The sequence below is a fragment of the Narcine bancroftii genome, chromosome 1, assembly GCF_036971445.1.
Source record: "Narcine bancroftii isolate sNarBan1 chromosome 1, sNarBan1.hap1, whole genome shotgun sequence".
Lineage (NCBI taxonomy): Eukaryota > Metazoa > Chordata > Chondrichthyes > Torpediniformes > Narcinidae > Narcine > Narcine bancroftii.
In genome coordinates, this window is record NC_091469.1 from 415,949,858 (window position 1) to 415,977,301 (window position 27,444).

The 27,444-nt window shown below is 38.6% G+C and overlaps 1 protein-coding gene across 7 annotated transcripts in view; it reads right to left on the reverse strand.

Annotated features, from left to right (window-relative positions):
• LOC138751570 (sodium bicarbonate cotransporter 3-like) overlaps positions 1-27,444 on the reverse strand; it is a 277,417-nt gene that overhangs the window by 208,051 nt on the left and 41,922 nt on the right. Inside the window, exon 1 of one of the 7 annotated variants that reach the window (XM_069914012.1) lies at positions 3,075-3,122. The exons of the other annotated variants lie outside the window; for them this stretch is intronic. Within the exon in view, the coding sequence (XP_069770113.1) occupies positions 3,075-3,116 (42 nt within the window). The 5' untranslated portion in view covers positions 3,117-3,122. Of the gene's footprint in view, positions 1-3,074; positions 3,123-27,444 lie in introns of those variants that run through there. 7 annotated transcript variants of the gene reach the window in all.

Below are 27,444 nucleotides of genomic sequence, written 5' to 3' on the forward strand. Positions count from 1 at the left end.
AACATCATGGGCTGAAGGGCTCATACCATGCTGTATATAATGCTCCCTTTCTTTTTCAATTGTTTTTATTAAACATATAGTAAACAATACACGAGGAAAATGGAATGCAGAATCGAATAGTGAAAACAGAAACATCAATATATTCCAATACATAATACAACATATAACATTATAATATATTGAACAATATTATCCCTTTCTCTTCCATTTGGAACATTCAAAAAAGAGGGGGAAAAAATTATGTTAAAACCCCATCTAACCTACCAAAACAACAACAAAAAAAAGGCTGGGCAGCCTAAACTGAGAGTTCACTACACAGATCAATACAAATTATTTATCTGGATCTTGCCAATAAAAATAACAGAAATCCAAAACAGTCTGGAAGGTGAAGTCAAAATGCAGATTTTCTCATACAAAAATAGTTTATAAAAGGATGCGGTCTCTTCAAACATAACAGAGGAATCAAAAGTGCGACTTCTAATTTTTTTCTAAACTTAAACATGACATAACTTGAGAGACCATTGTTGCATCAAGGTAGATGAATTATGATCTTTCTGACCCACCTCTGGAACTAAAATTCCAAAAATAGCAGCAATGGGTAAGGTTGCAATCTAATACCTAGTATAATTGACAAGGTCTTGAAAATATCTGCCCAATACTTCTCCAACAAAGAACAAAACCAAACTATATGTGTTAGTGTGGCCATGTGATTTATATCTATCGCACATAGGACTAACATTAGGAAAGATGTGGGCCAATGTATCTTTTGACATGTGAACCTGATGTTCCACTTTAAACTGAATCAATGCGTGTCGGGCACATAATGAAGAGATATTAATCATTCCAAAAATCTTTTCCCAGAGTTCCTCTGGGAGAAATGACTGAAGTTCCAATTTCCAAGCTTCTCTAATTTTATCTTTAGAGATTGATTGCAATTTTAATAAATTATTATAAATATTACCTATTAAACCCTTATGGGAAGGATTCAAATGAAAAAGTGTATCAATCAAATCAGGTTGCTATGATATAGGAAAGGTAGGTGATATTCAAAAAACTACTAACTTGGAAATATTGAAAAAAATGTGACAGGTATATTATATTTGTCAGATAGCGTATCAAAAGAAATTAAACATCCATCTATAAACAGATCTGAAAAATGGTCAATTTCTTTGCTTCTCCAAAAAGAAAAGGCTTGATCCATTATAAATAATGAAATAGTCAAGATAAATACAAGATAAGTACTAGATAATTTTTTTTTTAATTTGCTAAATTGAAACCAAATCGGTAATGTATGTTTAAGTATTGGATTAAAAGTATGTCTACTAATCTTAGAAATTGTAAAAGGAAGAGGAGCTGCATGATGCTTAATTATGTTTTAATTAGGCATGATTAATTTTGTTTAAATACAAGATCATAATACATTGATTAGGATTGTGAATTTACTAAATTGAATGCAAAGTTTATATCTTCTTTTTAAATCAGTGTTGTAATTTGGAAGAATATCCTTTGTTTTCTTCACGTTCCTGCATGCAAGAACGTCATCAGAGCATCACTAATGGGACCCGGGATACTGGGTCGTCCATTCACATTGGAGCTGCTTCAAAATGGATTGGCTTTGATACTACCTCCTTAGACGGTAATTCCCAGATCGATTTGGACTCCCCATATCGGGCTGGGAGCATTCACACTGGCAGGTGAAGCAGTAAATTGCCAGTTAATTACTGGGCTCAAGTACCAGTGTGAAAGGACTTTACTTTGATGGCTATTTATTGGACTATTAACTTTTGATAAAGCGCAGTTGTTCCTCTCTGCAGTCTCCCGCAATCTTTTCACAGGAGATAAGTAAAGCTAGGTGAACTGCATATGCAGTGAACAAGAGAATGAGTAAACAGAGTAAGGAGCAAAGACTATAAAAATTGAAGAGGGCAAGCAAATGGAGGAATTATAAACAGAATAAAAGAAATAAGAAAAAGTTAGTGGAGGTAGCAGAGGGTGAGAGCGAGAGATAAAAAGAATTAAAATTATTATCAAACAGATACATCCCTTGCAAAGGAATTAAACTATTGCCAATTTCTTCCAACCCAATTTGATTCCAAAACTGAGCAGGTCTATTTGTTAAGAATTTTCAGTTAATCTTTCAATTGCAACCAGCCTTCTATTCTTTTATAATTAGTTCTCAGAGCAATATTACTCCAAATCAGCAAAAGGTCATGTCAAGCAAAACAAAACCTCAATTTACTTCTGTAAAAAAGCAGGCTTTAAAAATTAATAAAAATTGATATCCGAATCCAATTGTGTTACAAATGTAATCAGTAAATTTTGTACTGATGTTTTAAATGAAAACATCAACAGAATACAATACACAACAGAACCTAGACATTCAGTTTCCTACTTTCTGTGACTATTTTTCCACAAATGTCACCAGTTAAAATGTCAAGGTTTTTTAAAATAAAATTGTTTTCAACAGAGAAAAATGTGCACTATATATTTTTTAAGTTTCTAGCAAAATATGCCAGAAAATCTACACACACACACACAAACCAGCAATAACATATTTAAAGTATCTCATGGAACATATTTAAAACCAAGTAACTATTAAATACAATGTGACACAAGCATAGATATTCAAAAGTAGAAAAATGACTTTAACAACTATATATAGTGATAACACAGCACATTATTGCCAGTTAAAGAGAGAATGAGAAAAAAAGTCAGCAAATATTATTCCACTTTTAGGGCGCTAATAATTTATACTTAAAATGTTAGTTTTTATCAGATTTTCTAACCAAAGGCTCTGGTTATTATTAATTTATATAGGCACTCTATCATGTTTAACTAGCAAAATCTTGTATGCATCTTTCAACTACAAAACACAGGTTAATCCAAGTAATTTTTTTTAAAGCTTGAATAGACTATTAGGTTCTGGTCTGCTGAAGAAAGCCAGATTCGAATAAAAGACAAACTATTATAAAGGACGATTGTAAAATCGCAATATAAATTTTGTTGCAGTACAGATATCATTACATTTAACAAGAACTTTGGCATTTTACTGAAAATACCAGGTAATACATTACTTGGCTTTTTGGCGGCAGTAAGAAATAATGCGTGGACTGCATGTTCTTGAGACTTCACAGTGACTGGGTGAATGCTATCTTGATCATTAATAGATGCAAACTGCACTCCCACCATTACATAAAGGTCACAATAAAGGACAAGGGTTTATATTGCACAGTAACTGAATATGAAATGCCAGAATTTTCTTTCCACCCTAAGTTAAGAGAACTTCATAGAGGGTATCCAATGCTAAACACGTCAGGATTGCGAACAAAGTTAAAATACAATCCTCAGCTTCCAAGTGCCTCTTCCAAAAGAATGTCTTCTCTCCCTACCCTCAAAGATAACATGGATGTCTCTAAAGAAAGCAAAAGTAACTTTTGAAAGGAAATATGGTAGCCAACAAGACAGTAGGTACTCTCAAACAGCAATTAGGTATCCTGCCAAATAATTTATCTCAGCATATTAATTTTTTAAAAGCTGATGACTGCCACGGTGTCATAAGAAATAATTCTGCTTTGAGATAATGCCATGGCATTCTTTAATGTCCATGAGAGATAGAGCTGTTTAAAACAGGTAATTTCAAGTAAGAAAAGTAAAATTTTTGCTGCCAACTCAGCAACTTTTAATGAAGGCAACTGAAAATAATAATTCAGGGAGTAACATTAAATTATTACAGACTAAATGCTGATATGTGTCAGAGAGCGAACAATCCCTGTGATCCACCTGATACTTGACTATTTGCCAGTGAAGAAGCTTCCATTTCAGCCACTTACATTGGTCATTAAATAAATGTTGGGAGGATAAGTGATCAAAAGACAGAATATGCAATTAACAGAGGAAATTTGGACAAGGAACACCCAGCTAGAGCCATTATTAGACTTTCACACATGCAGAAAGAAGAATGCTTAACCTCATTCCACAATCATGCAATACACAGAACACCCCAATTCTACACTGCGAAAATCAAAAAGGCATTTTCTAGTTGCATATGCAAAAATGTAATATTATTTTTAGGAAAAGACCATCTCTGCTTTCAACAATATCATATTTTGCTAACCTAATGAATAATTTTTTCCATCAATGACTTGGGTAAATGCGATTTGATTTCCATTTAAGAAACAGATGTGATGTTTTTGAATAATTATGGTTGCAGGAACTTAGCATTATCTTTACTACAATATAAAACATGCATCTTTCAGCAATTTTCCTTCTATTTTTGTAAGTTATTAGTGAGTATATTGTAACACTGTTTAAAATGAGTTCTGCCCGTTTGCCCTTTATTTGTTACGTAACTTCATAAGCCCACCTTTGCTACACAAGCTCAATCACTTAATAAATTTAGAACTTGCCTAAACATTATTTATTGTTTACATACTTCCAACCTTTAGCACACTTTTAGTCGAAACAAAATAAAAATTCCTCCAAGGGAAACACTTGATTAATCAGACATTAATGTTTTAAGATGCTTTACATCTTGAAATATGGGGCGTAGCATGAGATTGCAACAGCCACTTGGGCTCCTCACAACAGTGAAATCCCCAACCCACTACATTGTATCTATAGCCCCTTTCACGCGGTCGATTCCATGTGGGTTGACTGGCTAATTTAGCAAGTCCATTCCCGGTAATCACATGGTGTAAAACGTCCCAACCTAGCAGGGTCGGTTAAATACAACCAGGCTCTGACCTTTCGTGGGGGTAAGTATCGGAGCCCGGCCGAGTTAACTCACTAATCGCCTTCTGGCAGTGTAAATGGTTTACTTGACTTGCCGGGTACCATTAGTGATCTTAGTGCTTGCGTGCTTGCGTCAGTCAGACAGTTATATTTCACAATGTGGCCGGCCGTGCTCTGACAGCCCCAGCAGCCGCGCTCTGACAGCCCTTCCGACTGTAAATGTCTGAACAGTTTTCCTGCAGTTGCACTGTGGTTTTTCTAGCTACAAGACTGCAGATAAAAAGTGGGTTAAAATTGACCCAAATTGCGGATAATCGTATCTACGCCCACCCCTCTGTCTTTTGTCAGTTAAAACGTTTAGTATCAGTAACTCTGCAGTAACACGGAGCCAGAAGGTAAGGAGAGGAGCGGATCAGAGTAAATTGCACAGCAAAGTGAAGAACAAATAGAATGGAGAAATTATGTAGAAACAAATCTGTTTATCAGAGTAATTTAACTCCTGCACACGCACACCTATTTAGGAAAATAATTACACATTAACTTGCTTATGACGACCTTATGCCATTAAAAAAAAAATTATTATCTTTCTTGTCTCTTGAAAATCTCGGATCCTCTCCACCGGACATTGAGATGAGGGTCAGACTTTGGGCTCTCCTCGGGGTCTTTCTGAGCCTGTGTCACCCTCACCCCATTCCTTGCCACATCCTCAGCAAGCTCAGATATGCCGTGTGCCTGGGAACCATGCTGCCCATTCCATCAAGAACTGGACTCCAATTACAAGACAACTTAGAATATTGGAAAGATTTACCACTAACACTGATAGGAAGGGCAAATTGCATTAAAATGAATATCTTCCCAAGGATACAATACCTATTCCAATCGTTACCAATTCACCTAACAGAGAAATTCTTCAAAGAGGAAAAGAAAATAATTAGGAAATTCTTATAGAAAGGGGAGAAACCAAGGATAGCACTAGATAAATTAACAGAATGGTACAAACAAGGGGACTTACAGCTACCAAACTTTAAGAATTATTATAGAGCAGCACAATTAAGATACCTATCAGATTTTTATCAAACAAGGGGAAAACTAGATTGGACCAGATTAGAGCTAGATAAAATAGGGGAGAAAGTACCTAAACATATACTATATAAGTGGGATTAAAAGCTGGTGCAACATTGGAATTCACCAGTACTGCACCATCTGCTCAACATTTGGAAGAAGATTCACGTAGAAAGGAATAAAACAAATTATCAACTACCAAAATTAATATTGATGCAAAATCAACTAATCCCTTTCACAATAGATAACCTTTCCTTTAAAGAATGGGAGAGAAAAGGGATCAAAAGAATAGAAAATTGTTTTTCGGGAAATAAATTATTATCTTTTGAACAAATAAAGTCCAAATATGATATAACTCACGGTACAATGTTTGCATACCACCAACTGAAAACCAACTTGAAGGACAAATTAGGAAGCAGGCTGAGGTTACCAGAAGGAAGCAATTTTGAATATGTGATTACAAACACAATGATAATTAAAAGATTTATAACAACCATGTACATCAAACTGCAAGAAAAAGAGAATGAGGAAACAAGTAAACCCAAACAAAAATGGGAACAAGATCTAAACATAAAGATAAAGAATGAAGCATGGGAAAAGCTATGCTCCGGAACTATGAGAAATACAATAAACACAAGGTTACACATGATACAATATAATTGGTTACACAGGCTATACACCATGCCCCAAAAGTTAACTAAATGGGACCCAACAGTATCAGATAGATGTTTTCGCTGTAAGGAGGAAACGGGAACAACAGTACATGCAATTTGGGCATGTGAGAAAGTGGAAAAGTTTTGGGAAGATCTAAATCAGGTATTAAATAAAATCACAAAAAGCAACATACCAAAAAAATCCAGAGATCTTTCTTCTAAGTAATATAAGAAGTAAAGAACTTGGACTCGATTTGGATGGAGCACAAAAAAAGATTTATTATGATACCCTTAGCTGTAGCAAAAAAAATGTATTATATCAACCTGGAAATTAGAAGATAGCCTGAGAATACAGCAATGGTACATAGAAATGAATAAATGTATTCCATTGGAAAAAATAACATATAATTTAAGAAATAACATCACAGTATTCGAACAAATTTGGGAACTGTACATGGAACACAACAGAGAAGTTCTACCGCGGACCTCCACCACCTAAAATGACAGAAGGAGAAGAAGACGAAATGAACTGACCCAGTATGTAAAAGTAGATGACACAAATTTCTTGTTTATTTTCATTGTGTGATGACATTGTTTAATGAGTTTAATGTATCATATAGGTTTAACATTGAGTGAGTGGGGAGGAGGGTGAAGGAGGGAGGGAAGGGAGGGGTGAAAAGGGGAGAAAATGACACTGTGTATATTCAAGAGGGAAATGTTTGTGTGTATTTTGGTCAGTATGGTTCATAGTGTGAAAAATAAAAAAAAAAATTAAAAAAGAACTGGACTCCAGCAGGCATTGATCAATGTCACTGACTCAGCTCTCTAGGTGGATCTTTTGCCTTACTACCCAAGTCTGGAGATGGTCACCAGCCAGGCGTGGCAGCCTGACCCCCAATTGCTGCTACAAACCATCTGCCAGTCGATCATGGTCCAGGCAGTAGCAGTCATTCAGGCATTCAGGCATTCCCAGAGTCCACAAAACTTGCTCAGATGGATTTCTTATTGTCCTTCCTGGACATCCCTTTTATTGGCATTGTGGAGCAAAGAGAGGGGCTGAGAACCGAGGTAAGTGGTGACAAGTTACCTAACTTCAAACGTTTCTAAATTCAAGTATTTGCTTAATGACTTTGGATCGAAACACCCAGATTATAATCAATTGGGTGAAAGAGGGCGTGGCATTCTTAAAGTCCTCAGGGTTGGGGATTACAAGCAGATTCCAGGTTACAACAGGGAAGGAGGCTGTTTGGCCCATTGTGTCCCTACCAGCCATCTAGCCCATCGCATTCCCCTGCCCTCTCCCATCACCCTGGACCCATCACACCAGTGAGCACTAGAATTCCTGCCACTGCAAAGTGGTATACCCTAGATCTGGGACTCTCGTGGTGCAAAACAGGATGAAGGCACAGTGAAGATGATGAACAAGTTATTCTCCTCTGGTCACTGAGAATTATTAGGCGGTTGAATTTAATTCTGAACTTTTCAGGAGACGTAATCACCCTAGTTGAGACAGTAGTAGGCACAGGTACCTGCAACTCATTTCTAATGCGACTTGATGCCCCGCCCTAATCTCAGGTATCATGATTCAAATCACAGTTCCATGTATCAGTCGGCAGGGTTGTCGGTCGCGCTCTGACAGCTGTGAAATGTAACTGAGCAGTCAGCTGGACTGTGACGCCGTCATACATCATATGTCACTCACGACATCACCACTGGAGGCAGAAACCCACCCCCTCACTTAAAAATCTTGGTTGCCGACTTACTGGTAAATCATGGTGCAGGAGGAAAGGTTCCAGAGGTGCAAAATGCCCAGTAAGTTTTCCCACTTCCTAGGAGGGTTGGCAGTGTGAAAGGGGCTTATGATCAGGAAATACTCATCAAAATACAAAACATTAACAGGACTTTCTAATTAGCGGATCACATCAGTAAGATTATGTGCAGGGACAGAATGTGAAGCAGGGAACACAGACTGCTGCAAATTGCACAGCAGATTGCAGGTAACGCATGGGAGGCCATCGGAAGCACTGCCGGAGAAGGTAAAAGTATGAAAACGGGCCGGCATTGGGGTTAACCCCTTCAGACCTGCACTCCCAACAATCTTATTCTCAAATGTAAGATCACTGGAGAAGATGACCTGTGGCTGCATCTGAACCAAAGAGGACTACAGGGCTGTTAAATGCTCTGGTGATTACAGAAATATGGCTCCAGGACATTATTCCAGACTCACGGATCCAGCTGGATTACTTTATTTCCTTCAGGCCAGATAGAGACTATGCAGCTTCTGGCAAGAATGAAGAAGAGGGACTGCATTTACATCAACAACAATTGCTGCACAATGTCTCTGTTGTGAAGAACTTTTGATCAGCAGAGATAGTGTACCTCCTGGTGAAATGCAGACCCTTCTACATGCCCACAAAATTCTCAGCCACACTGATTGCCACATTCTACCTTCTGCCTTCATGAGGGTGAAGCCATGATGGAGCTTTATGGTGCTATATGTGAAGCCCAGACTTCCCACCCTGATGGTGCCATGATTGTTGCTGGTAACTTCCATTATGCCAACCTGAAAATGGTCTTACCATGGTTTCAACAGCATGTGAACTTCGTCACCTGAGGAGAGAACACCCTGGATTGGGTATACACCAATGTCCCTGGTGCACAAAAGGCTGCACCTCGCCACCACCTTGGTTACTTAGATTACATATCTGTCCTACTAACCCCAACTTACAGATGCTGGCAAAGAAAACTAGATCAATTCGCAGGGAGATCAGGACATGTGTGAGGGTTGGGGGGGGGAGGTGCATTGCAGTGCTGTACGACTGCTTTGAGATCACGGACTGGAGCTGTTTCAAGGAACCTGCCACCTATAATGATCATGTCAACATGAGCTCAGTGACTAACGATGTCACTGAGATCAAATGCTTCACAACCAGGACTAACCATAAATCATGGTTGGATGCAGAGGTCTGGGCCCTTCTTAGAGCTCATGATGCTGCCTTCAGGACAGGGTGTAAGATGGAACTAAGATCAGTCAGAGCTGAGCTCTCCTGTGCAATCCAGAAGGTAAAGCGAGGGTATGCACAGAAAATCCACAGACAGCTGTGTAACACTAGCGATTCTAGGTACATGTGGCAAGAGTTATCAAGACTATAACAGATCACAAGTCAACCTCATAAGACAAAGACAACAATGCCCCCTTTCCAATATCTTCTATGAACGGTTTGACGAGAAGAACAGGATGATGCCAAAGAAAGCTCTGTGTCCCCCGATGAATGGATCCCCTGCATAGCTACGGCGGAGGTGAGGAGAACCCTATCCAAGGTGAACCCACACAGACCGCGGGACCAGACAACATACCTGGTCGGGTACTAAAGGACTGAGTAGACCAATTGACAAAGGTCTTCATGGACATCTTCAACACCTCATTGAAGCAGAACATCACAGGGTTCAAGACAGCCACCATCATCCCAGTACCCAAGAGCGCAACAATAACATAACTCAATGACTACCGCCTTGTGGTATTGACCGCCACCATTATGAAATGATTTGAGCGTCTGGTAAAGGAACACATCAAAGCACACCTCCCAGAGTCACTTGACCCATTTCAATTCACCAAAAGAAGAAACCGTTTCACAGACGATATTATACCTTGTCGCATCACTCCATCCTGGACCACCTGGAGAACAACGCATCACACACCAGGCTGCTGTTCATTGACTTCAGCTTGACGTTTAATATGATCATTATCCAGAGGCTGGTGGAGAAGATGCCCTCACTGGGACTACACACCCCTCTCTGTAACTGGATCTTGGACTTCCTAACAGAATGTCCAGGTCGGATGCAGAATGTTGATCTAGCTCCAACAGTGGCATCAAATTTGCAGATCACATAACAGTAGTTGGCCTCGTCAGCAAGAATGATGAGTCGCATTACAGAGAAGAGGTGGAAAATCTCGTGAAATGGTGCGAGAGTAACAACCAGAGACTCACTGTGGACAAGGCAAAGGAGATGATCATGGACTTCAGGAGGACTAGGAATGATCACCCTCCACTACTTATCAACAACTCTGTAGTAGAGAAAGTGGAGGGCACCATGTTCCTTAGAGTTCACTTAACCAATGACCTATCATGGACACTCAACATCGCCTGAACGTCTTGAGAAGAATGAAGCAGACAAGCCTATCGACCACCATTATGTCAACCTTCTATAGGAGCTCTATAGAGAACATCCTGGCTGGCTGCATCACAGTGCCCAGAAATGGTTTGGAGGTCAATCCACAGGACCGTAAGAGTGGCAGAGAGGATCACTGGAGTATCCCTTCCCCCATCAACATGATCTACCAGGATCATTAACTGAAGAGGGCACGAAAAATCATTGAGGACCCCTTCCACCCTGCACACAGCATCTTTCAGCTGCTCCCATCGGGGAAGAGATACAGGAGTATCAGAGCCAGCACCACCAGGCTGAGGAACAGCTTCTTCCCATGGGCAGTGAGAATGCTGAACAACCAAAAGGAACTGCTCACACTAACTAACTGAGACTCTCATTGTACAAAACAATATGCATTTATTTATTTGTTTATTTACTTATTATTTGTATAGGTAAAATATTTGTCCTTGATATGTATTGTTTGTATGTGTTTTATGTCTGGTAGTGTAGCTGCATGTTTTGCACCAAAGAACAGAGAACGGTGTTTTGTCAGGTTGTACTTATACAATCACATGAAAATAAACTTGACTTGAGAAAGACATCCCAAGAAAATAAAGTAGCCAACTGAAAGTTTACTAATTAGCAAATGTAAATGAGCAACTTACTGCTTCATTTTAATACACAAGCTTTGAATTATGACATTTTGAAATTTTACAATTAAAATTTACATTCTGTAACTAACATAATTGCCACTAAAGCAAATACATTTCTTAATTTCTTATAATATTGCAAACTTTAAATGAATTATCAAGTGCACTCAGAGAATTTCCTTATTCTTGTTGGACACAACAAGAGCATGGTAAAATGTGCAACAAAGTGCAATTAATGATTACAAAGCAGAATCAGACACTTTACACCCTGCTAACAAGATTTTTTTTTCCCCCAAATGTTCAGGATCCTATAGCAAATTTGCCACAGGAAGAGAAAAGGTCATCTTTCCCACTAAACCTATTACCTGTAACACTGATGACTTCTCTTGTCAAGTGATACACAGCTACTCATCATTAGTACACTCAATTCATTGGTATTTAGAGATCAAAACAGCAAGACAGAAATTTATGGTTTGTCTAGAAATAAAAACTTTTATTATTTTACTATAGACAATTTGAGAGCTGACTTTCAAGTAAAAAAAAAGTGACAAATCTAATACTGCATCACTTATCCAAGATCTAGAGGTTCAATGACAACAAACGTAAAAGCATTTGCTATCATTAACCTAGTGTGGGAGGATATTATCAGGCAGGAGAAGGATGTATTCAATGCTTTCTTGAAGAAATTCAACATTCCCACAGTCTCTTGGGAACCTCTAAACATGACCACTCAAAATAGAGGAGAATTTTAATTAAAAATTAAGACCAAGGAGCATAACCACACAAAACCCTTCCAAAACAGCTGAATTACACTACCTCACACACTCACCAATTGCCCAATTGTGAGTATATTAAACTAAGAAGCAACTTCAGAACCACAAAACCAGACATGGAGTACCAGGAAGAAGGCTGTGCAATAATAAATAACAGCTGGACTTGACATGTATATAGTTCATGTGCAAACCCAGAATGGATTCCAATAATAGCCTGCTCCTCCCTAGGTTGTGACACATGTCCTTGCAAACAGAATATAATTTTCAAGTGACTAAATTGACAGGAATGTTTTTAATATTTTTAAGAAATATTGTTAAATAAACAAATATGGATAGGTTTTTCAATTTACATTTATATTAATTTGTGATATGTATGATATGACCAGTTATTTGTTAATATTAGAAGATTTAAAAATAAAAATATTTTAAAAAGAAAAATTTTTTTAAATCAGGCAAATGCCTTAATAAGGAGGATGAGGACAGCAGGGAAGGGAGGAAGATGCAGGTGAGAAGGGAAGAGGAGAAAAGGAGTTGAGAGGTAATCGGGACAAGAGGCAGAGGGCTGAGAAAGGTGTTGTCTGATAGGAGAAAGGAAGGGAAAGGGGTAGGTAGCTGGTGGAAGGGAGGGAAGAGAGAAAGAAAGGAGTCAGAGGGATGAGGGGAAGGAGTCAGAGAAATGAGGGAAAGCAAGAAAACTAAAGGGAGTTACTGGAATTTGGAAAAATCGATACTGATGCCATCTGGTTGAATGGAGACTAACAAGATGGAATACAAGATGTTATTCCTCCAATTTACATATGACTTCAATGTGACGGTATATGAGGCCATGGACGGATATGTCAGTGTGGCAATGGGATGCGGAATGGAATAGGTTGGTCACTGGGCAGTCATTGCTGTTGCAGTGGGCAGAGAGAAGGTACTCAAAGAAGTAACCTGTGTCCAGTCTCCCTGATGTGGAGGAGGCTGCAAATGGACCTAGATATTCACTGGCGAAGTTTGAAAGGTGGTGAGGGAGGATGTGCAAGTACAAGTGCAGGGATAAATACTGGGTGTGGGCGGGGGGGGGAACACAATTGGTAGGAAGAGCTGAATGGAAGGAGTCATGGAGAGAGGGATCCCAATGGAAATCGGAGGGGGGAAGGGTATCTGGTGGTGGGATCATGTTGCGGGTGGTGGAAATTGTGAAGAATGAAATGCTGCATCTGGATGCTGGTAAAGTGGCAGGCAAGGATGAGGAGAACACTATCCTTGCCGCATCTGGTGAGCTAAGGAGCAAGGGCAGATGTGCAGAATATAGAGGAGATACAGTTCAGGGATGAATTAAAGGGAGGCCACATTTTCTGAAGAACATATCACATGTTCTGGAATGGAAAGCCTACTTACTCCGAAGATACCAGAATGATATTAACACCAGGAAGTACTAAATCCTTGCCAAAGACCACTAGTTCTTCATGAAAAACTTTCTTTGAGTTTGTTGATTTCAATGTCTCTTGCCAAGGGTCATATAATATCAACTCATTATTAGTTCACTCAGTTCATCAGTATTTGCAGAAAACAGTACAAGAGGGTCATCTCATATGAGGATTCATCTATACAAAACTTTCATTATTTTATAAAAGATCTCAGAGTTGACTTTCAAATAAAAAATTGTGATATTTCTAAAAATTCTAAGCCCAAGATTTTTACGTAAAATAATGGCAAAAGCTTGAGAATTTGCAGTCATTAATCTACCATGGGAGGAATTACTGTACTTTGCTCTTATCTTTATTTTTTTGAATATATTTATCGTATTAAATATATCCAATAACTCAAGTATCAATAAAATATACATGAGATATTTAAAATGGACCCAATCTTGAAAGCTTTCTTTAACTATTACACATCTTGAAAGCAAAACTTCAAGTGCTTATATCCCAAGATCACATGATGAAGTTGTCAATATTTTTCTGAACCAGTACAATCTAACAAACAGCAAATTTTTTGATTATTTTGTTTATACGCTGACTAACAATTAGGATGTCAGCAGTTAAAATAAAGTAAATCAACAACAGAATGTCAAGTGTGAGGAATCCATCATATCAGCAATTAACAAGTAATGCAAACTTCTAAAGGATAAAGAAAGACTGAAGATCAAATGAAATCAGCTTTTGCAGTCAACTGCCAATCCTCTATTGACAGAAAGGAGTAAGAGTCAGGCAGATATTCAACAGGCCTTAGCTAAAAGAAATCTATAATACATACACATTCAGGATTCTCTTCAGGAATGAAATTCTCCATGCTTGCTTTTAAAATAAAGTGATATTTCCATTTAAAATCAATTTACCTCCCATTTGTCAGCCTGTTCAATCAAATAAACTGTTTGTAAGCTTTACGACAACCTAACATCATGAATATTTAATCTTTCAAGCCAGCAACTGCCCGAGTCTACATAGCAGACAGGATATTTCAACTGCAATGCATATTTTCAATTCCATCCAAGCTGAATACCAAAAAAGGATCTGCAAATCGTTGGTCCAATGATCCATCAAAATAAAAGACTTCATGGTAACTTCATCAAGATAAATGTATTTAATAGAGTCTTACTTGATCTTTTATATATCATAGAAACTAGTGGAATAGCAAATATTTGAATTATGAAGATATACAATTTAATAAACACTGAAGTTCAAAGCTCAAATTTCTGCACAAATATTCTGTTCTATTGGCAAAACATCTTAGAATCACAGAACAGACCTTTGCACCCAAATCGATCATGCTGTCCAAAATGGCATCTGGCCCATCCCATTTGCCTCACTTGGTCCAGATAATTCCATGTCCTTCAAAACCAGAAATCTGTTTGTACATCTTTTGAATGATCTTATTGTGTCCTTTAAAGCTTCCTCCGACATCTCATTTCAAATGCAGACTACCCTCATATCCAACAAATCTCTGCTTTCTCTTATTTTAAACCTGTACCCTCTATTGTGTACCTTGGGAAAAAGACTGATCATTCACTTTATCCATGTCCCTCATGATTTTTTAAGCATCTCACCCCTCATTCTTTTGTACTCTAGGGCGTGGGACGGATGGTGTGTTAGTGATTGAATGGCTGCCTACACTGATGCTACCAGTAATTTAAAAAACAGTAATTTCTATTATTTCTTGCTGTATTCTCTTGGTTAATGACATAACCTGGGGACACCATCTTTAAATTCAAGATGGTGACACACCATTTACCCTCTGTAACAATAGAAGGCTTAAAAAAAATACTGCTGTATTTCTTCTGCATAAAATGCATTTTAAAATTTGCTTTACCTCAGCAATTGATCCCATGAGGTAAGGATTAAGCCAGGGTGTACCAGGGCTGTTTCATTTTAATTTCCCCCTCCATCTACTTGCAACTTGGCTTTTTCTGCTCCTCATCACACTTTCTCCATCTCAAGATGTTCCCCCTCGTACTGAATGAAGTGCAAAATCCCTGGCATAGTGCATGCATCAGGCAATTTTCTCCAGTGCCACTGGAGCCAGGCTCGGACAGCCCAGGATGCCGCCTGCCGAAGTCATGCCGACTGCCTGCTGAAATCATGGCAACCCTCTATTCTACTGCTCGTCCCTCTGCCAAATAGTAGCAGCCCCATTGCTTGGCTGCGGTGTGTGCGTGCATTGATGGGCGGTGGCACAGGGAAAGACTTTTGCATTGGTTTTACGCCAGATAATTTTGCCCATGGACCATAGGTTGCCCATCCCTGCTCTAGGGAATAAAGACCCAGGGTAACCAACCTTTCCCTATAACTCGAGCCCTCGATCTCTGGAAATATTCTGGTGAATCTTCTTTGCACCCTTCCAAATTATTGATATCCTTTCTCTTGCAGAGCATCTAGAACTGCTCTAAATTTGATCTCACCAATGCATTGTACAGCAGAATCATGCAGTCTAAATTATGTACTCAATACTCTGACCAATGAAGGCAAGCATGCCAAACACTTCCTTCACTACCTTATCCACCCAAAAAAAGTCTCCGGAGATCGGAGTGGTTGTGAGAGGCTGAAGAACAGTTACAAGACTGCCTCGAGTCAGTGGATTTGGTGGCATTCAAGAACACAGATGAGGATCTGAATAATTACACCAGGGCCGTTATGGACTTTTTTGAAACAGCTGTGGATGAGTGTGTCCCTACCAAATCATTTAGGGTCTTCCACAACCAGAAGCAATGAAACAAAATGCACCAGAACAATGAAATTCGGAACCTGCTGAGAGCCAGACCACAGGCTTTTAAGTCCAAAGATCCAGAACACAACACAAGGAGCAGGTACAACCTACGGAAAGCCATCTTCCAGAAGAAGTAGAGATTCCTAACCAGAATAGAAGCAACAAAGGATACCCGATAGCTGTCACAGGGCCAAAATAACATTACCTGCTACAAAACCAAATTTGGTACAATAGGAAACAGCAAAGCTTCACTCCCAGATGAACTCGATGCCTTCTATACCCAATTTGACCACTGAAAAAAGGAAGAACAACTGCACAACCCCCAAGTCCCCTGATGATCCTCTTCTGTCAGTAACCAAAGATGAGCAGGCTTCCTTTAGGAGAGTGAATCCAAAGAAAGCAAATAGAATGGACAAAGTACCCAATCAAGGACTGAAAACCTGTGCTGACCAACTGCTCAACATATTCAAGGTTATCTTCATCTCACTCTGGCAGCGTTTGGTACCTACTGGTTTCAAACAGGCCTCAATCAAAACAGTTCCCAAGAAGAATGTGGTAACCTGCCTTAATGACAACTGACCAGTGGCACTTACAACCAGTGATGAAGTATTTTGAGAGGTTGGTGTTGAAGCATATTAGCTCCTCTGAGTGGAGACATGGCTCCATTCAAAATTTGCCTACTACAGCAACAGGTCAATGACAGATGCCATCTCACTGGCTCTACACAAAACCCTGGAACACCTGGGATATGTGCATCAAGATGCTTTTTATTAACTACAATTCAGTATTCAACACGATCATTCCCTCAAAACTGATCAGCATACTCCAAGACCTGGACTGGTGATTTCTTCACCTCCAGACCCCTATCAGTGTGTATGGCAAGAACATCTCCTCCATAATCTCCATTATTATCAGAGCATCATAGGACTGCGTACTTAGTCCCCTGTTCTACTCACTTTACACCTTTGACTGTGAGGCTCGATACGACAACATCATTTACAAATTTGCTGACAATACCACAGTAGTGTTCTGTATACAAAAGGGTGATAAGTCAGCATACAGGACTCAAGATGGCCAGCCTATAGACCCCAACTAACAAGATAAGTATGCACATTTTGGCTCTTACATGCCCTGCATCCCTGATATAGTTTGTCATATATAACATAAACCTCGTAAGCTTTATATTTATTCTTTATATTTTTTAACAAATTTTCAGTCATGTGTGTGGATGGACGTAAATCGCATAGGTCGCAAGTCGGGAAGTACCTGTACTTACGACAACCTCTCACTTAATGTCTCAAAAACCAGGGGACTGGTTGTAAATTTTAGGATTAGAAAACCAGAGATCTATGAGTCAGTGATCACTGGGGATCAGAGGTAGAAATTTAAATTCCTGGGAGTCACTAACTCGGAGGAGCCAACATACTAATGTATTAAGAAGGAAGTGTGTGAGTGCTTCTATTTGAGGAGGTTCAGTTCGACATTGCAATTTTTGGTAAACATCTACAGATGTGTAGTGAAAAGTGTGCTGACCGGCTGCAACTCTGCTAGGTATAGGTGCTTCAATATCTCTGAGCAAATTTCTTTGAATTATAGAATAATTACTTAAGGCAATTCCTGTGGAATAATAAAGTACTGAGAATTTCATTGGAAAAGCTAACATTGGGAGAACTTAGAGTTCAAGACTTTAAGAAATTTTAGTTATAAGCATAGGCAAGATTTTTATCATTCTGTTTTGAAGAAGACAGTTCCCCTTCTTGGATCTGAATGGGATTCATTTCAAAAGATTTATAAGTGCAACATTTAGTTAACAATAAAAACGATGGATAACCCTATATTAATACATATGATTAGAATATGGAAAGAAATAAATGAGTGTATTGAAAAAAAAAGCTGGTATATCATTAAGAACACAATTGTGTAGAAATGTCTTGCTGCCTATGAATCTAGATAACAAAATACTGAATTCATGGTATGATAAAGGAATAAGATATATTGATGAATGTCATATGGAAAGATTTCTTATGCCTTTTGAACAATTAAGAAATAAATACAGACTCTTTTGTTCTCCAGCTAAGATCGTTCATAAGAGAAAAATGGGAGTCAAGTCTGGCCCCACTTGAAATTAGTGAAACAGAACAAACAATTTGGCTGGGGAATACACCTGAATTTATAACTAAGATGTACTATGCTCCCCAGAATAAAAGTGTGAAACCAGGTTTACAGAGATTGAGGGAGAGATGGGAGTCGGATCTAGGTGTTACAATTAAGGAAGGATGTTGGTCTGATTGGCATTTGGATAGCATGACATCAATTATAAATGCAAGATACAGATTAGTGCAATACAATTTCCTACATCAATTATACCTCACACCATAGATGTTGCATAAATCAAAATCTGAAATATCAGAAATGTGTTTTAGGTGTAGGATAGAAATAGGAACGTTCTTAGATGCTACATGATCGTATGTGAAGGTAAGACTTTTCTGGCAGGACGTTTCTGAAATATTAACAGGAATAACAGGGTAGTCTTCATGGGTGACCCAGAGCTTTTTCTTTTAGGCAACTTTATTGAAATAAGTAATAAACTAACTAAATTCCAAAGTTCATTTGTTAAAATAGCCTTAGCAGTGTCTAAGAAATGTATTACGATTACCTGGAAATCCAACTCCCCTCTACATATAGCACGATAGACTGCAAAGATAAATAGTTGCATAGCTCTGAAAAAAAATTATATACAACTTGAATAACAAATATGACATATTTATTAAGATATGGCAGCCATATTTGGATCCTATAGAGGGCCAAATGTAATTATAAATATAATAATAAATGCTGCTGAAGTATAAATGTAAGTGACTTTCCCACATAGAAATTTTGATGATCAACATAGTGAGCCCTCTCTCTCTCTCTCTCTGAGCAGAAAGGCCTACAACAGGCAAAACTCTACCCGCCATTGTAAAAATCTACATAGAACACTACTGTTGGGGAGCAGCAGCAATCATCAAAGATTCACAACATTCATGACATGGTTTGTTCTCACTACTGCCATCGGGTACAGGAGCCACAAGGTTAGGAACAGTTACTACCCTCCCACCAGACTCCTAAACAACAGACCCATAGACACAATTAAGGTCTCCTACTTTGCACATTATTTCTTACTGAATATTTGTATTTTCTGTATTACCAAGATTGTTTATGTTTCTTTCTTTTTCTACATTTTTCTCTTTTGCATGTGTATCTTTCTTGAGTACCGTTTACAGTTTTCAACTGAAAAGTAGAAATTCTGCCTGACCCACCGGAAAAAGAATTTCAAGAATGTATATATCATTTATGTCCTTTGACAATACTATTTGAACTACCCAGGTTTGCCAACACTTCACATTTGTCAGTTAAGTTCTATTTGCCACTCCTTGGCCCATCTTTCCACCCAGTCTCGATCTGTGGTAAACATGAATATCCTTTCTCTTTCTCTCTCTCTCTCTCTGTCCACTGCACAATCAATGTTTGTGTCATCTGTAAATTTACAATTCATGTCAACTGCATTGTTACCTGTATTGGTGATTTCAGTGGCTTTTTCTTCTGGAGAAAGGAGGCTGAGGGTGCAAGGTATATTTTAAAAAAAATCACAGAGCCCATAGATAATATAAATTATCTCGATCCTTTTCCACTGAAGTAGGGGTGTCCAAAACTGCAGAGCATAGGTTTACAGGGAGACAGTAAAGATTTCAAAGGAGACACCAGGGCATGCTTTGTACAAAAAGAACTCTGGGTTTATGGAATAAGATGCCAGTGGAAGTCGTATAGGTGGATACAATTATCATGTTTAAAAGACATTAAGGCAAGTACGTGCATAAAAAAGGTTTAGAGAGTTATAGCTTCAGGATTCAGGAGAACAGATTTAAGAATCAGAATTAATTGTCATGAACCTATCACAAAATGTATTGTTTTGTGGCAGCATCACAGTGCAAACATTACTATAAACCACCTGACAAAATAATTAAAGTAGTACAAGAAAAACATGTTTTGTACAACTGCAACACGACATCATGCCTCAGCCTATGAAGACAATTATATCAAATGCCTTTTTCACTATCCAAAACACTTGTGTCACCACATTCAACAAGACTTGGACTTTCACCCAAAGGCTCCTCAGCACAGAGCTTCCAAAGTCCCTACTATTTACTCTATATGTCCTACCAGGATTTGACTTCCCATAATGCACAAACTTACAGTTGACTAGATTAAATTCCATCTGCCATTGCTTTGCCTAGATTTTCTAGCTGAACTAAATCACTTTGTTTTTTAACAAACATCTTCACTGTTTATAATTCCACCGATTTTCAGATCATCTCCAAATGTATGAATCAGGTCATCTACATTTACATCCAATGCATTTTTATACACATAGTAAAGACCCTGTAATCCGGAATTCAAACGACTGGAAAATTCAAGCAACTGGCAAAAAATTGAGGAAAATAAATTTTTTTAATTAAAATAAACAAAAATAAATTAAAATTGAAATAAAAGTTTAAAATTCCAAAGGTAAATGTTCCCTGAAGAAACACATAAACCTTTGGTGAAGATGGGAGCAAATAATGAGCAGGCAGAGTGCCATGATTGTGCTTTGCTCAGAGCTGGTTGATGCCTCTCACCGATGGGGTGACTTTCTTAAAGGTCTACTTATCTCTACTTAGCAAGTCTCTATATTATTATTAAGTATATTATTTAGACTGGGGGAGGTAGTTAATTATCTATAATGTTATTTTTTTGTCTTTGGGGCGGCTCCATGAAGGGGAAGGAACCTGCAGATGAAGCAACAGTTAAATATTTTCAAAGAATGTGACTGAAAATAATGTAAAATGCTTTGAGGTTTATGTATTCATGCAAATGAAGTTTGCTCAGTATAAGTACACTATAGCACTTTTGTCTTTTAAACTGTTTATCTTTAATGTGGTTGTATTAGTTAGGCATTGTAAGAATGCTTCTCCAGCATCTACCAATCCCAGTAGGTGCCAGGGGTTTTACTGCATATTTTGGAAAAGCACGGGAGAAGAAAAAAAAACTGAAAGGTTTTACTTAGCAGGCAATCGGTCGCAAAGCACCATAAACAGTGGATTAGATAGTCTCAGAGAACCCAAATCTCTATGTCAAAACTGAAATTGCATTGGGTAAGGCGAAGTGGTTTACAATAGCTAAGAGGAAACGCAATTAGGGATTACTTTTTCCTCCAGTTCTGTAAACCTTTAGATACTCCACTATATGCAACGTTCTCAAACTGTCCAGAGCATCCACTAAGGCATTTTAGCACTTTTTCTTCATTACACAATAAACAAACTGTGGTTGGATACCCGATGCAAAAATCAAGGTCTGGTAAACCTTAATTGATCTATCTTGAGAGGTGATGGATAGCTCAATCACTTTTACACCTGAATGTGTTAGCTCAATATCCATCAACTAAAAACAATGATGGATTGTCGACAATGATCTTCAGAGATCAAAGTGTGGAGGTAAGGGTGCAGTTGAGCACCTGGACAATGCACAAGTTCTGTATATAGTGGGTGAATAAACTTGGCATTTTGAAAGTGACAATGGTGTTAAATTTTTAATATTTAAATTTACAGCACAATAACACACCCTTTCGGTCAACATGCTCATGGCACCTAATTAACCTACAACCCCCGTACGTTTTTAAGGGTGGGAGGAAAGCAGAAAACCCGGAGGAAACCCACACAGATACGGGGAGAACATACAAACTTCTTATAGACACCATCAGATGTGTGGTAAAGGTAAATGTGTGGTGAAAGATAAAGGAAATGGATAGAAATGATCTCATCAGTGACAACACAGGCTAGGTGTTTGTGCATGGGAGGTCATGTTTAACCAATTAAAATTATTAGAGGAGGTTACCAGGAAATTTGATGAAGGAAAGGCTGTGGATGTTGTCTACATGCACTATAGTAATGCCTTTGACAAGGTCGCAGATGGTAGGTTAGTCTGGAAGGTTCAGTCACTTGGTATTCATGGTGAGGTTAAAAAAAAGTTGATTCGACATTGGCTTTACAGGAGAAGCCAGAGAGTGACAGTGGATGATTACCTCTCAGATTGGAGGCCTTTGACAAGTGGTGTGCCTCAGGGATCAGTGATGGGTCCATTGTTGTTTGTCATCCATAGCAATGGTCTGTATGATAGTGTGGTAAATTAGATAGCAAGTTTGCAGATGACACAAAGATTGAAAAAGTAGTGGAAAGTGAGGAAGGCTTTCAAAGCTTCCAGAAGGATCTGGACCAGCTGAAAAAATGGGCTGCAAAAGATGGAATTTAATGCAAACAAGTGTGAAGTGTTGCATTTTAGAAGAACAAACCAAGGTAAATGGTAGGGCCTGGAGGAATGTGGATGGAGAGAGGAATCTGGGCATTCAGATACACTATTTCCTGAAAGTGGCGTTACAGGTAGGGTGTCGTAAAGAGAGCTTTTGGCGCATTGGACTTCATAAATCAAAATATTGAGGAGTATGGAAGTTATGGTGAAGTTGTAAAAGACAGTGATGAGGCCAAATTTGGAGTATTGTATGAAGTTTTGATCACCTAACTACAGAAAGATACCATGAAAATTGAAAGAGTGCAAGATTTACAAGGATATTGCCACCCTTGAGGAACTAAGTTACAGGGAAAAGTTAAATGGGTTTAATCCCTGGAGTGTACAAGAATTAGGGGAGATTTGATAGAGGTGTACAAAATTAAGGGGTACAAATAGAGTAAATGTAAATCAACTTTTTCCACTGAGGTTAAGTGAGATACAAACCAGAGGACATGGGTTAAGGGCGAAAAGGGAAAAGTTTAAGGGGAAATCTTAAGAAGAACTTCTTCATGCACAGAGTAGTGGGAGAGTGGAACGAGTGTGGTGCAAAATGGTAAATGAGGGCTCAATTTTAACATTTAAGCAAAATTTAGACAGGTTTGTGGATGGGAGGGGAATGATGGGATATGGACTGAGAGCAGGTCAGTGGAACTAAGCAATGGGACAAGGCAAAATAGTTCTGCACAGATGTTCTGTGGTTCTATGGAAAGGGGCTATTCAAGTTAGTGCAGTGAACATGGTATTTTAAATGGAAAAGAAAGGTAGAGGGAGGACAAGAACAAGGTGCAATCAGCTAAGTGTTGCTTTATCTACTTCAAATAGTTCCCTAAATTCAAACTTATTAAACCTTTACTTCCTAACTAGTTGGGTCCCCAGTATTTCTGCAACTTGGTACCATATTAAAACCATTACAAAAATAGAAAAAGTTGTTGTGTAATCAGGGTAATCGTTCTTAAAAGTGGATGATTAACATTACCCATGTTGCTATGGATAAACTCATATTCCACATTTGAACCAAAGCAGGAAAAAATTATTCTCATACCTTCTCCATTACAAGAAGGTAACAGATATATTACTTCCAACAAAAAATATACTTTGGAGTGAAACAGATGACCCATAACGTCAAAAGCTTTAAAATACAAAGAAAGAAGATTGCTGAACTTAGAAATGGTGGCAGAAAGTTCACTTTTATGGCAAAAGAGCAAGATGCCAATAGGGCATGGTAAACTTGGAGAGTAATTTAAATGAGCACTTACAGTGCAAGAACATAGTTTGAGCCAGTAAAAAGGTAAGTTTTACAACTGATATGAAACTTTTCATGAAGACTGATCAATGCATGGAATACTCTCCCAAATAATGTTCCCTCTAAATCAATGAGCCAAACAGCAGAGGCACAGCTAGTGAAGAAGCTATCCCACATTTCCATGACTCAGGTTCAATCCAGTGATGTCCATGTGAAGCTTGCAGGTTCTCCTGAGTTTTCTCCAAGTCCTCTGGTTTCCTTGCTCATCCAAAAGGTGTGCAGATTCACAGGAGAATTGTCACTGAAAAATGTCCAAGAGCATAGGTTGATTGTAGAATCTGGAGGAAGAGATTAAAAAAATAACGGTCCAAATGTTTGATAGTCAGTGTGGTAGGCTAAAGGACCTTATATCCACACCGTCTTGTGCTATAACCTTCAACTTCTTCATCTGTATTCTTAATAGCATTATATGGGAGAATAGCTTGATCCAGGAGACAAGCCTGAGGTGTACAGCCACTTGATGGTGCTGTAGAGGCATGAAACTGACCATCTTGTGTTCAATAGACCAGAAACAGGAGCAAGCTTAAATGTGGAGATGAACAAATAATAGTCTAATTTTAAAGTTGATAGAAACTAACAAGTAACAAACAAATGTAATTTTGTCCAGTAATCCAATTAAAATGTTGCAAGTGCAACACTTCCAAGAATTAATGTACTTCTCTCAGCTAAGTAAACAAAAACACAATTACCATGCAATCCAACTTAATACTCCTCAAAGCTCACTGTTCCCTTGCTGTGCTTTTGGCCTGGCAAACAAAACAAAAATTCAAAACTTCTAGCTTACAGAATAAATCAAACAACTTGCTGAATATGTTCTCACCCAGTGAGAACACAGTACCTAATTACTCCCTCCAGAGATGACTCAAGTAACTTTCAGGTTCTCATGCACACAATCCCAATGTTAAAAAGGTACTGGTGCATCAAAGGTGTTTCCTTTATAGTCAAATTAATCTCAAACGTCAAATTCATTCTAAAGGAATTCTTTTAAAAAAAAATACAATAAATCCATGTTGTCGTTTCAGAATGTAGAAAGCTTTTGTAGTGAAATGTTCAAGTTTTAATGCTAAAACAACCAACATTTATATTGTATCTTTAATACAGAATAACAGACCAGCAAATATTTAATATTAAAGGATAACAATTACATTCCATTATGAATATTACATTCCATTATAAACATTGCATGCCAAACACTAGAAGCAAAACAAAGTACATGTTCTCATAACTTCCTGGTTGATGACTAGCTCCCAAAATCTATTTGAACAAGTTGCCTGGTAATTTATTCTTCCAAATACTTGAATGGATGTGAATTACATGACAGAAATTTTTACAGGCTGAAGTCAACCACACAATTCTTTTGAATTAATTTGCCAAAGAACCAAGAATTCTACAACTTTTTTTAAATTTAGAAAATTCTCTTCTGCTAACTTAGGATGATGTGTGCATTTTTCTTTCTATTCCAAATGGGTTTCTTTCATTCCTTTCAGTACGATTTATTTCTATGTAGAGACCTGAGAAACCTATTGAACAAGCAGCCATAATTTTTTTTTCTAGAATGCAGCTGAAACTGCAAGAAAGAAATGCAGTTTTTCCACTGGTCATTTGGCTCATTATAAAGAAACTAACAAAAGTTCCAAATACCCTAAGGCACTATTAATTGAATTAAGTGAAAGAAATGTTTAAATTCCTTTTAATCCCCTGCTTTGTCCATTTCAGTTGTTTTTCCTTTGATTATCACAGTCTAATTTTTCTTTATGGTGCATCTTCTTTTCCTCTTTTCTTTGCCTGTAATTTTTCATTGTACAAATCTTTCACTTAGATGGCATCTTCTTCTTTCTTTGGCTTGGCTTCGCGGACGAAGATTTATGGAGGGGGTAAATGTCCACGTCAGCTGCAGGCTCGTTTGTGGCTGACAAGTCCGATGCGGGACAGGCAGACATGGTTGCAGCGGAAAATTGGTGGGTTGGGGTTGGGTGTTGGGTTTTTCCTCCTTTGTCTTTTGTCAGTGAGGTGGGCTCTGCGGTCTTCTTCAAAGGAGGTTGCTGCCCGCCGAACTGTGAGGTGCCAAGATGCACGGTTTGAGGCGATATCAGCCCACTGGCGGTGGTCAAGGTGGCAGGCATCAAGAGATTTCTTTTGGCAGTCCTTGTACCTCTTCTTTGGTGCACCTCTGTCACGGTGGCCAGAGGAGAGCTCGCCATATAACACGATCTTGGGAAGGCGATGGTCCTCCATTCTGGAGACGTGACCTACCCAGTGCAGTTGGATCTTCAGCAGCGTGGATTCGATGCTGTCGGCCTCTGCCATCTCGAGTACTTCGATGTTAGGGATGAAGTCGCTCCAATGAATGTTGAGGATGGAGCGGAGACAACGCTGGTGGAAGCGTTCTAGGAGCCGAAGGTGATGCCGGTAGAGGACCCATGATTCGGAGCCGAACAGGAGTGTGGGTATGACAACGGCTCTGTATACGCTTATCTTTGTGAGGTTTTTCAGTTGGTTGTTTTTCCAGACTCTTTTGTGTAGTCTTCCAAAGGCGCTATTTGCCTTGGCGAGTCTGTTGTCTATCTCGTTGTCGATCCTTGCATCTGATGAAATGGTGCAGCCGAGATAGGTAAACTGGTTGACCGTTTTGAGTTTTGTGCGCCCGATGGAGATGTGGGGGGGCTGGTAGTCATGGTGGGGAGCTGGCTGATGGAGGACCTCAGTTTTCTTCAGGCTGACTTCCAGGCCAAACATTTTGGCAGTTTCCGCAAAACAGGACGTCAAGCGCTGAAGAGCTGGTTCTGAATGGGCAACTAAAGCGGCATCGTCTGCAAAGAGTAGTTCACGGACAAGTTGCTCTTGTGTCTTGGTGTGAGCTTGCAGCCGCCTCAGATTGAAGAGACTGCCATCCGTGCGGTACCGGATATAATACTCTTGTTTGGGCTCTAGCCTACATTTCGTTCATACCTTGATGAAGGGGTCAAGACTGGTTTTTTAGCTTTATCTTTGCTCTACAAAGTACACTGTTTGACCTGCTAAGTTTCTCCAGCATTGTGTTTTTACTACTGTAAATACCCCATTGTTCTCCAATTCTAAATTTCAAAACAGTAGGGAGGACCATTTGCGCAGGATTTTAAAAAAAGGTGTGTATCACATACCAGTTATTAAGTACACAAATAATACCTTCAAGATCCACCTTTCCTGCCATTCACTCATAATTTATGGTTTCAGAAAAATTGTACAATGTGTTTTGCATAAATTACCTATTCATTGCGTTCAATTAAATCTCATGAAGATTGATTTGAAATGCTCCTTGCCTTAAACTACAGTACATGAAAATTCCATACAACATTCCATTTACTACAGCAATCTCATTCCCGTCTTTCACCAATAACAGGATGAAAAATAGAGCCAAAATGTAACATTTCCTATTTGGATCAGATCAATTTTGCCTAGTCAGATTTCCAAAGACAGCTGCTGATCAAAATGGACCTTTCCCAAACTATTTATTTGAAGCCAAGAATTATTTTAAATTTTAAATTGTCTAATTTAATGATCAAAACTTTCTGAAGACGAGCCTGCCTAAAAACAGG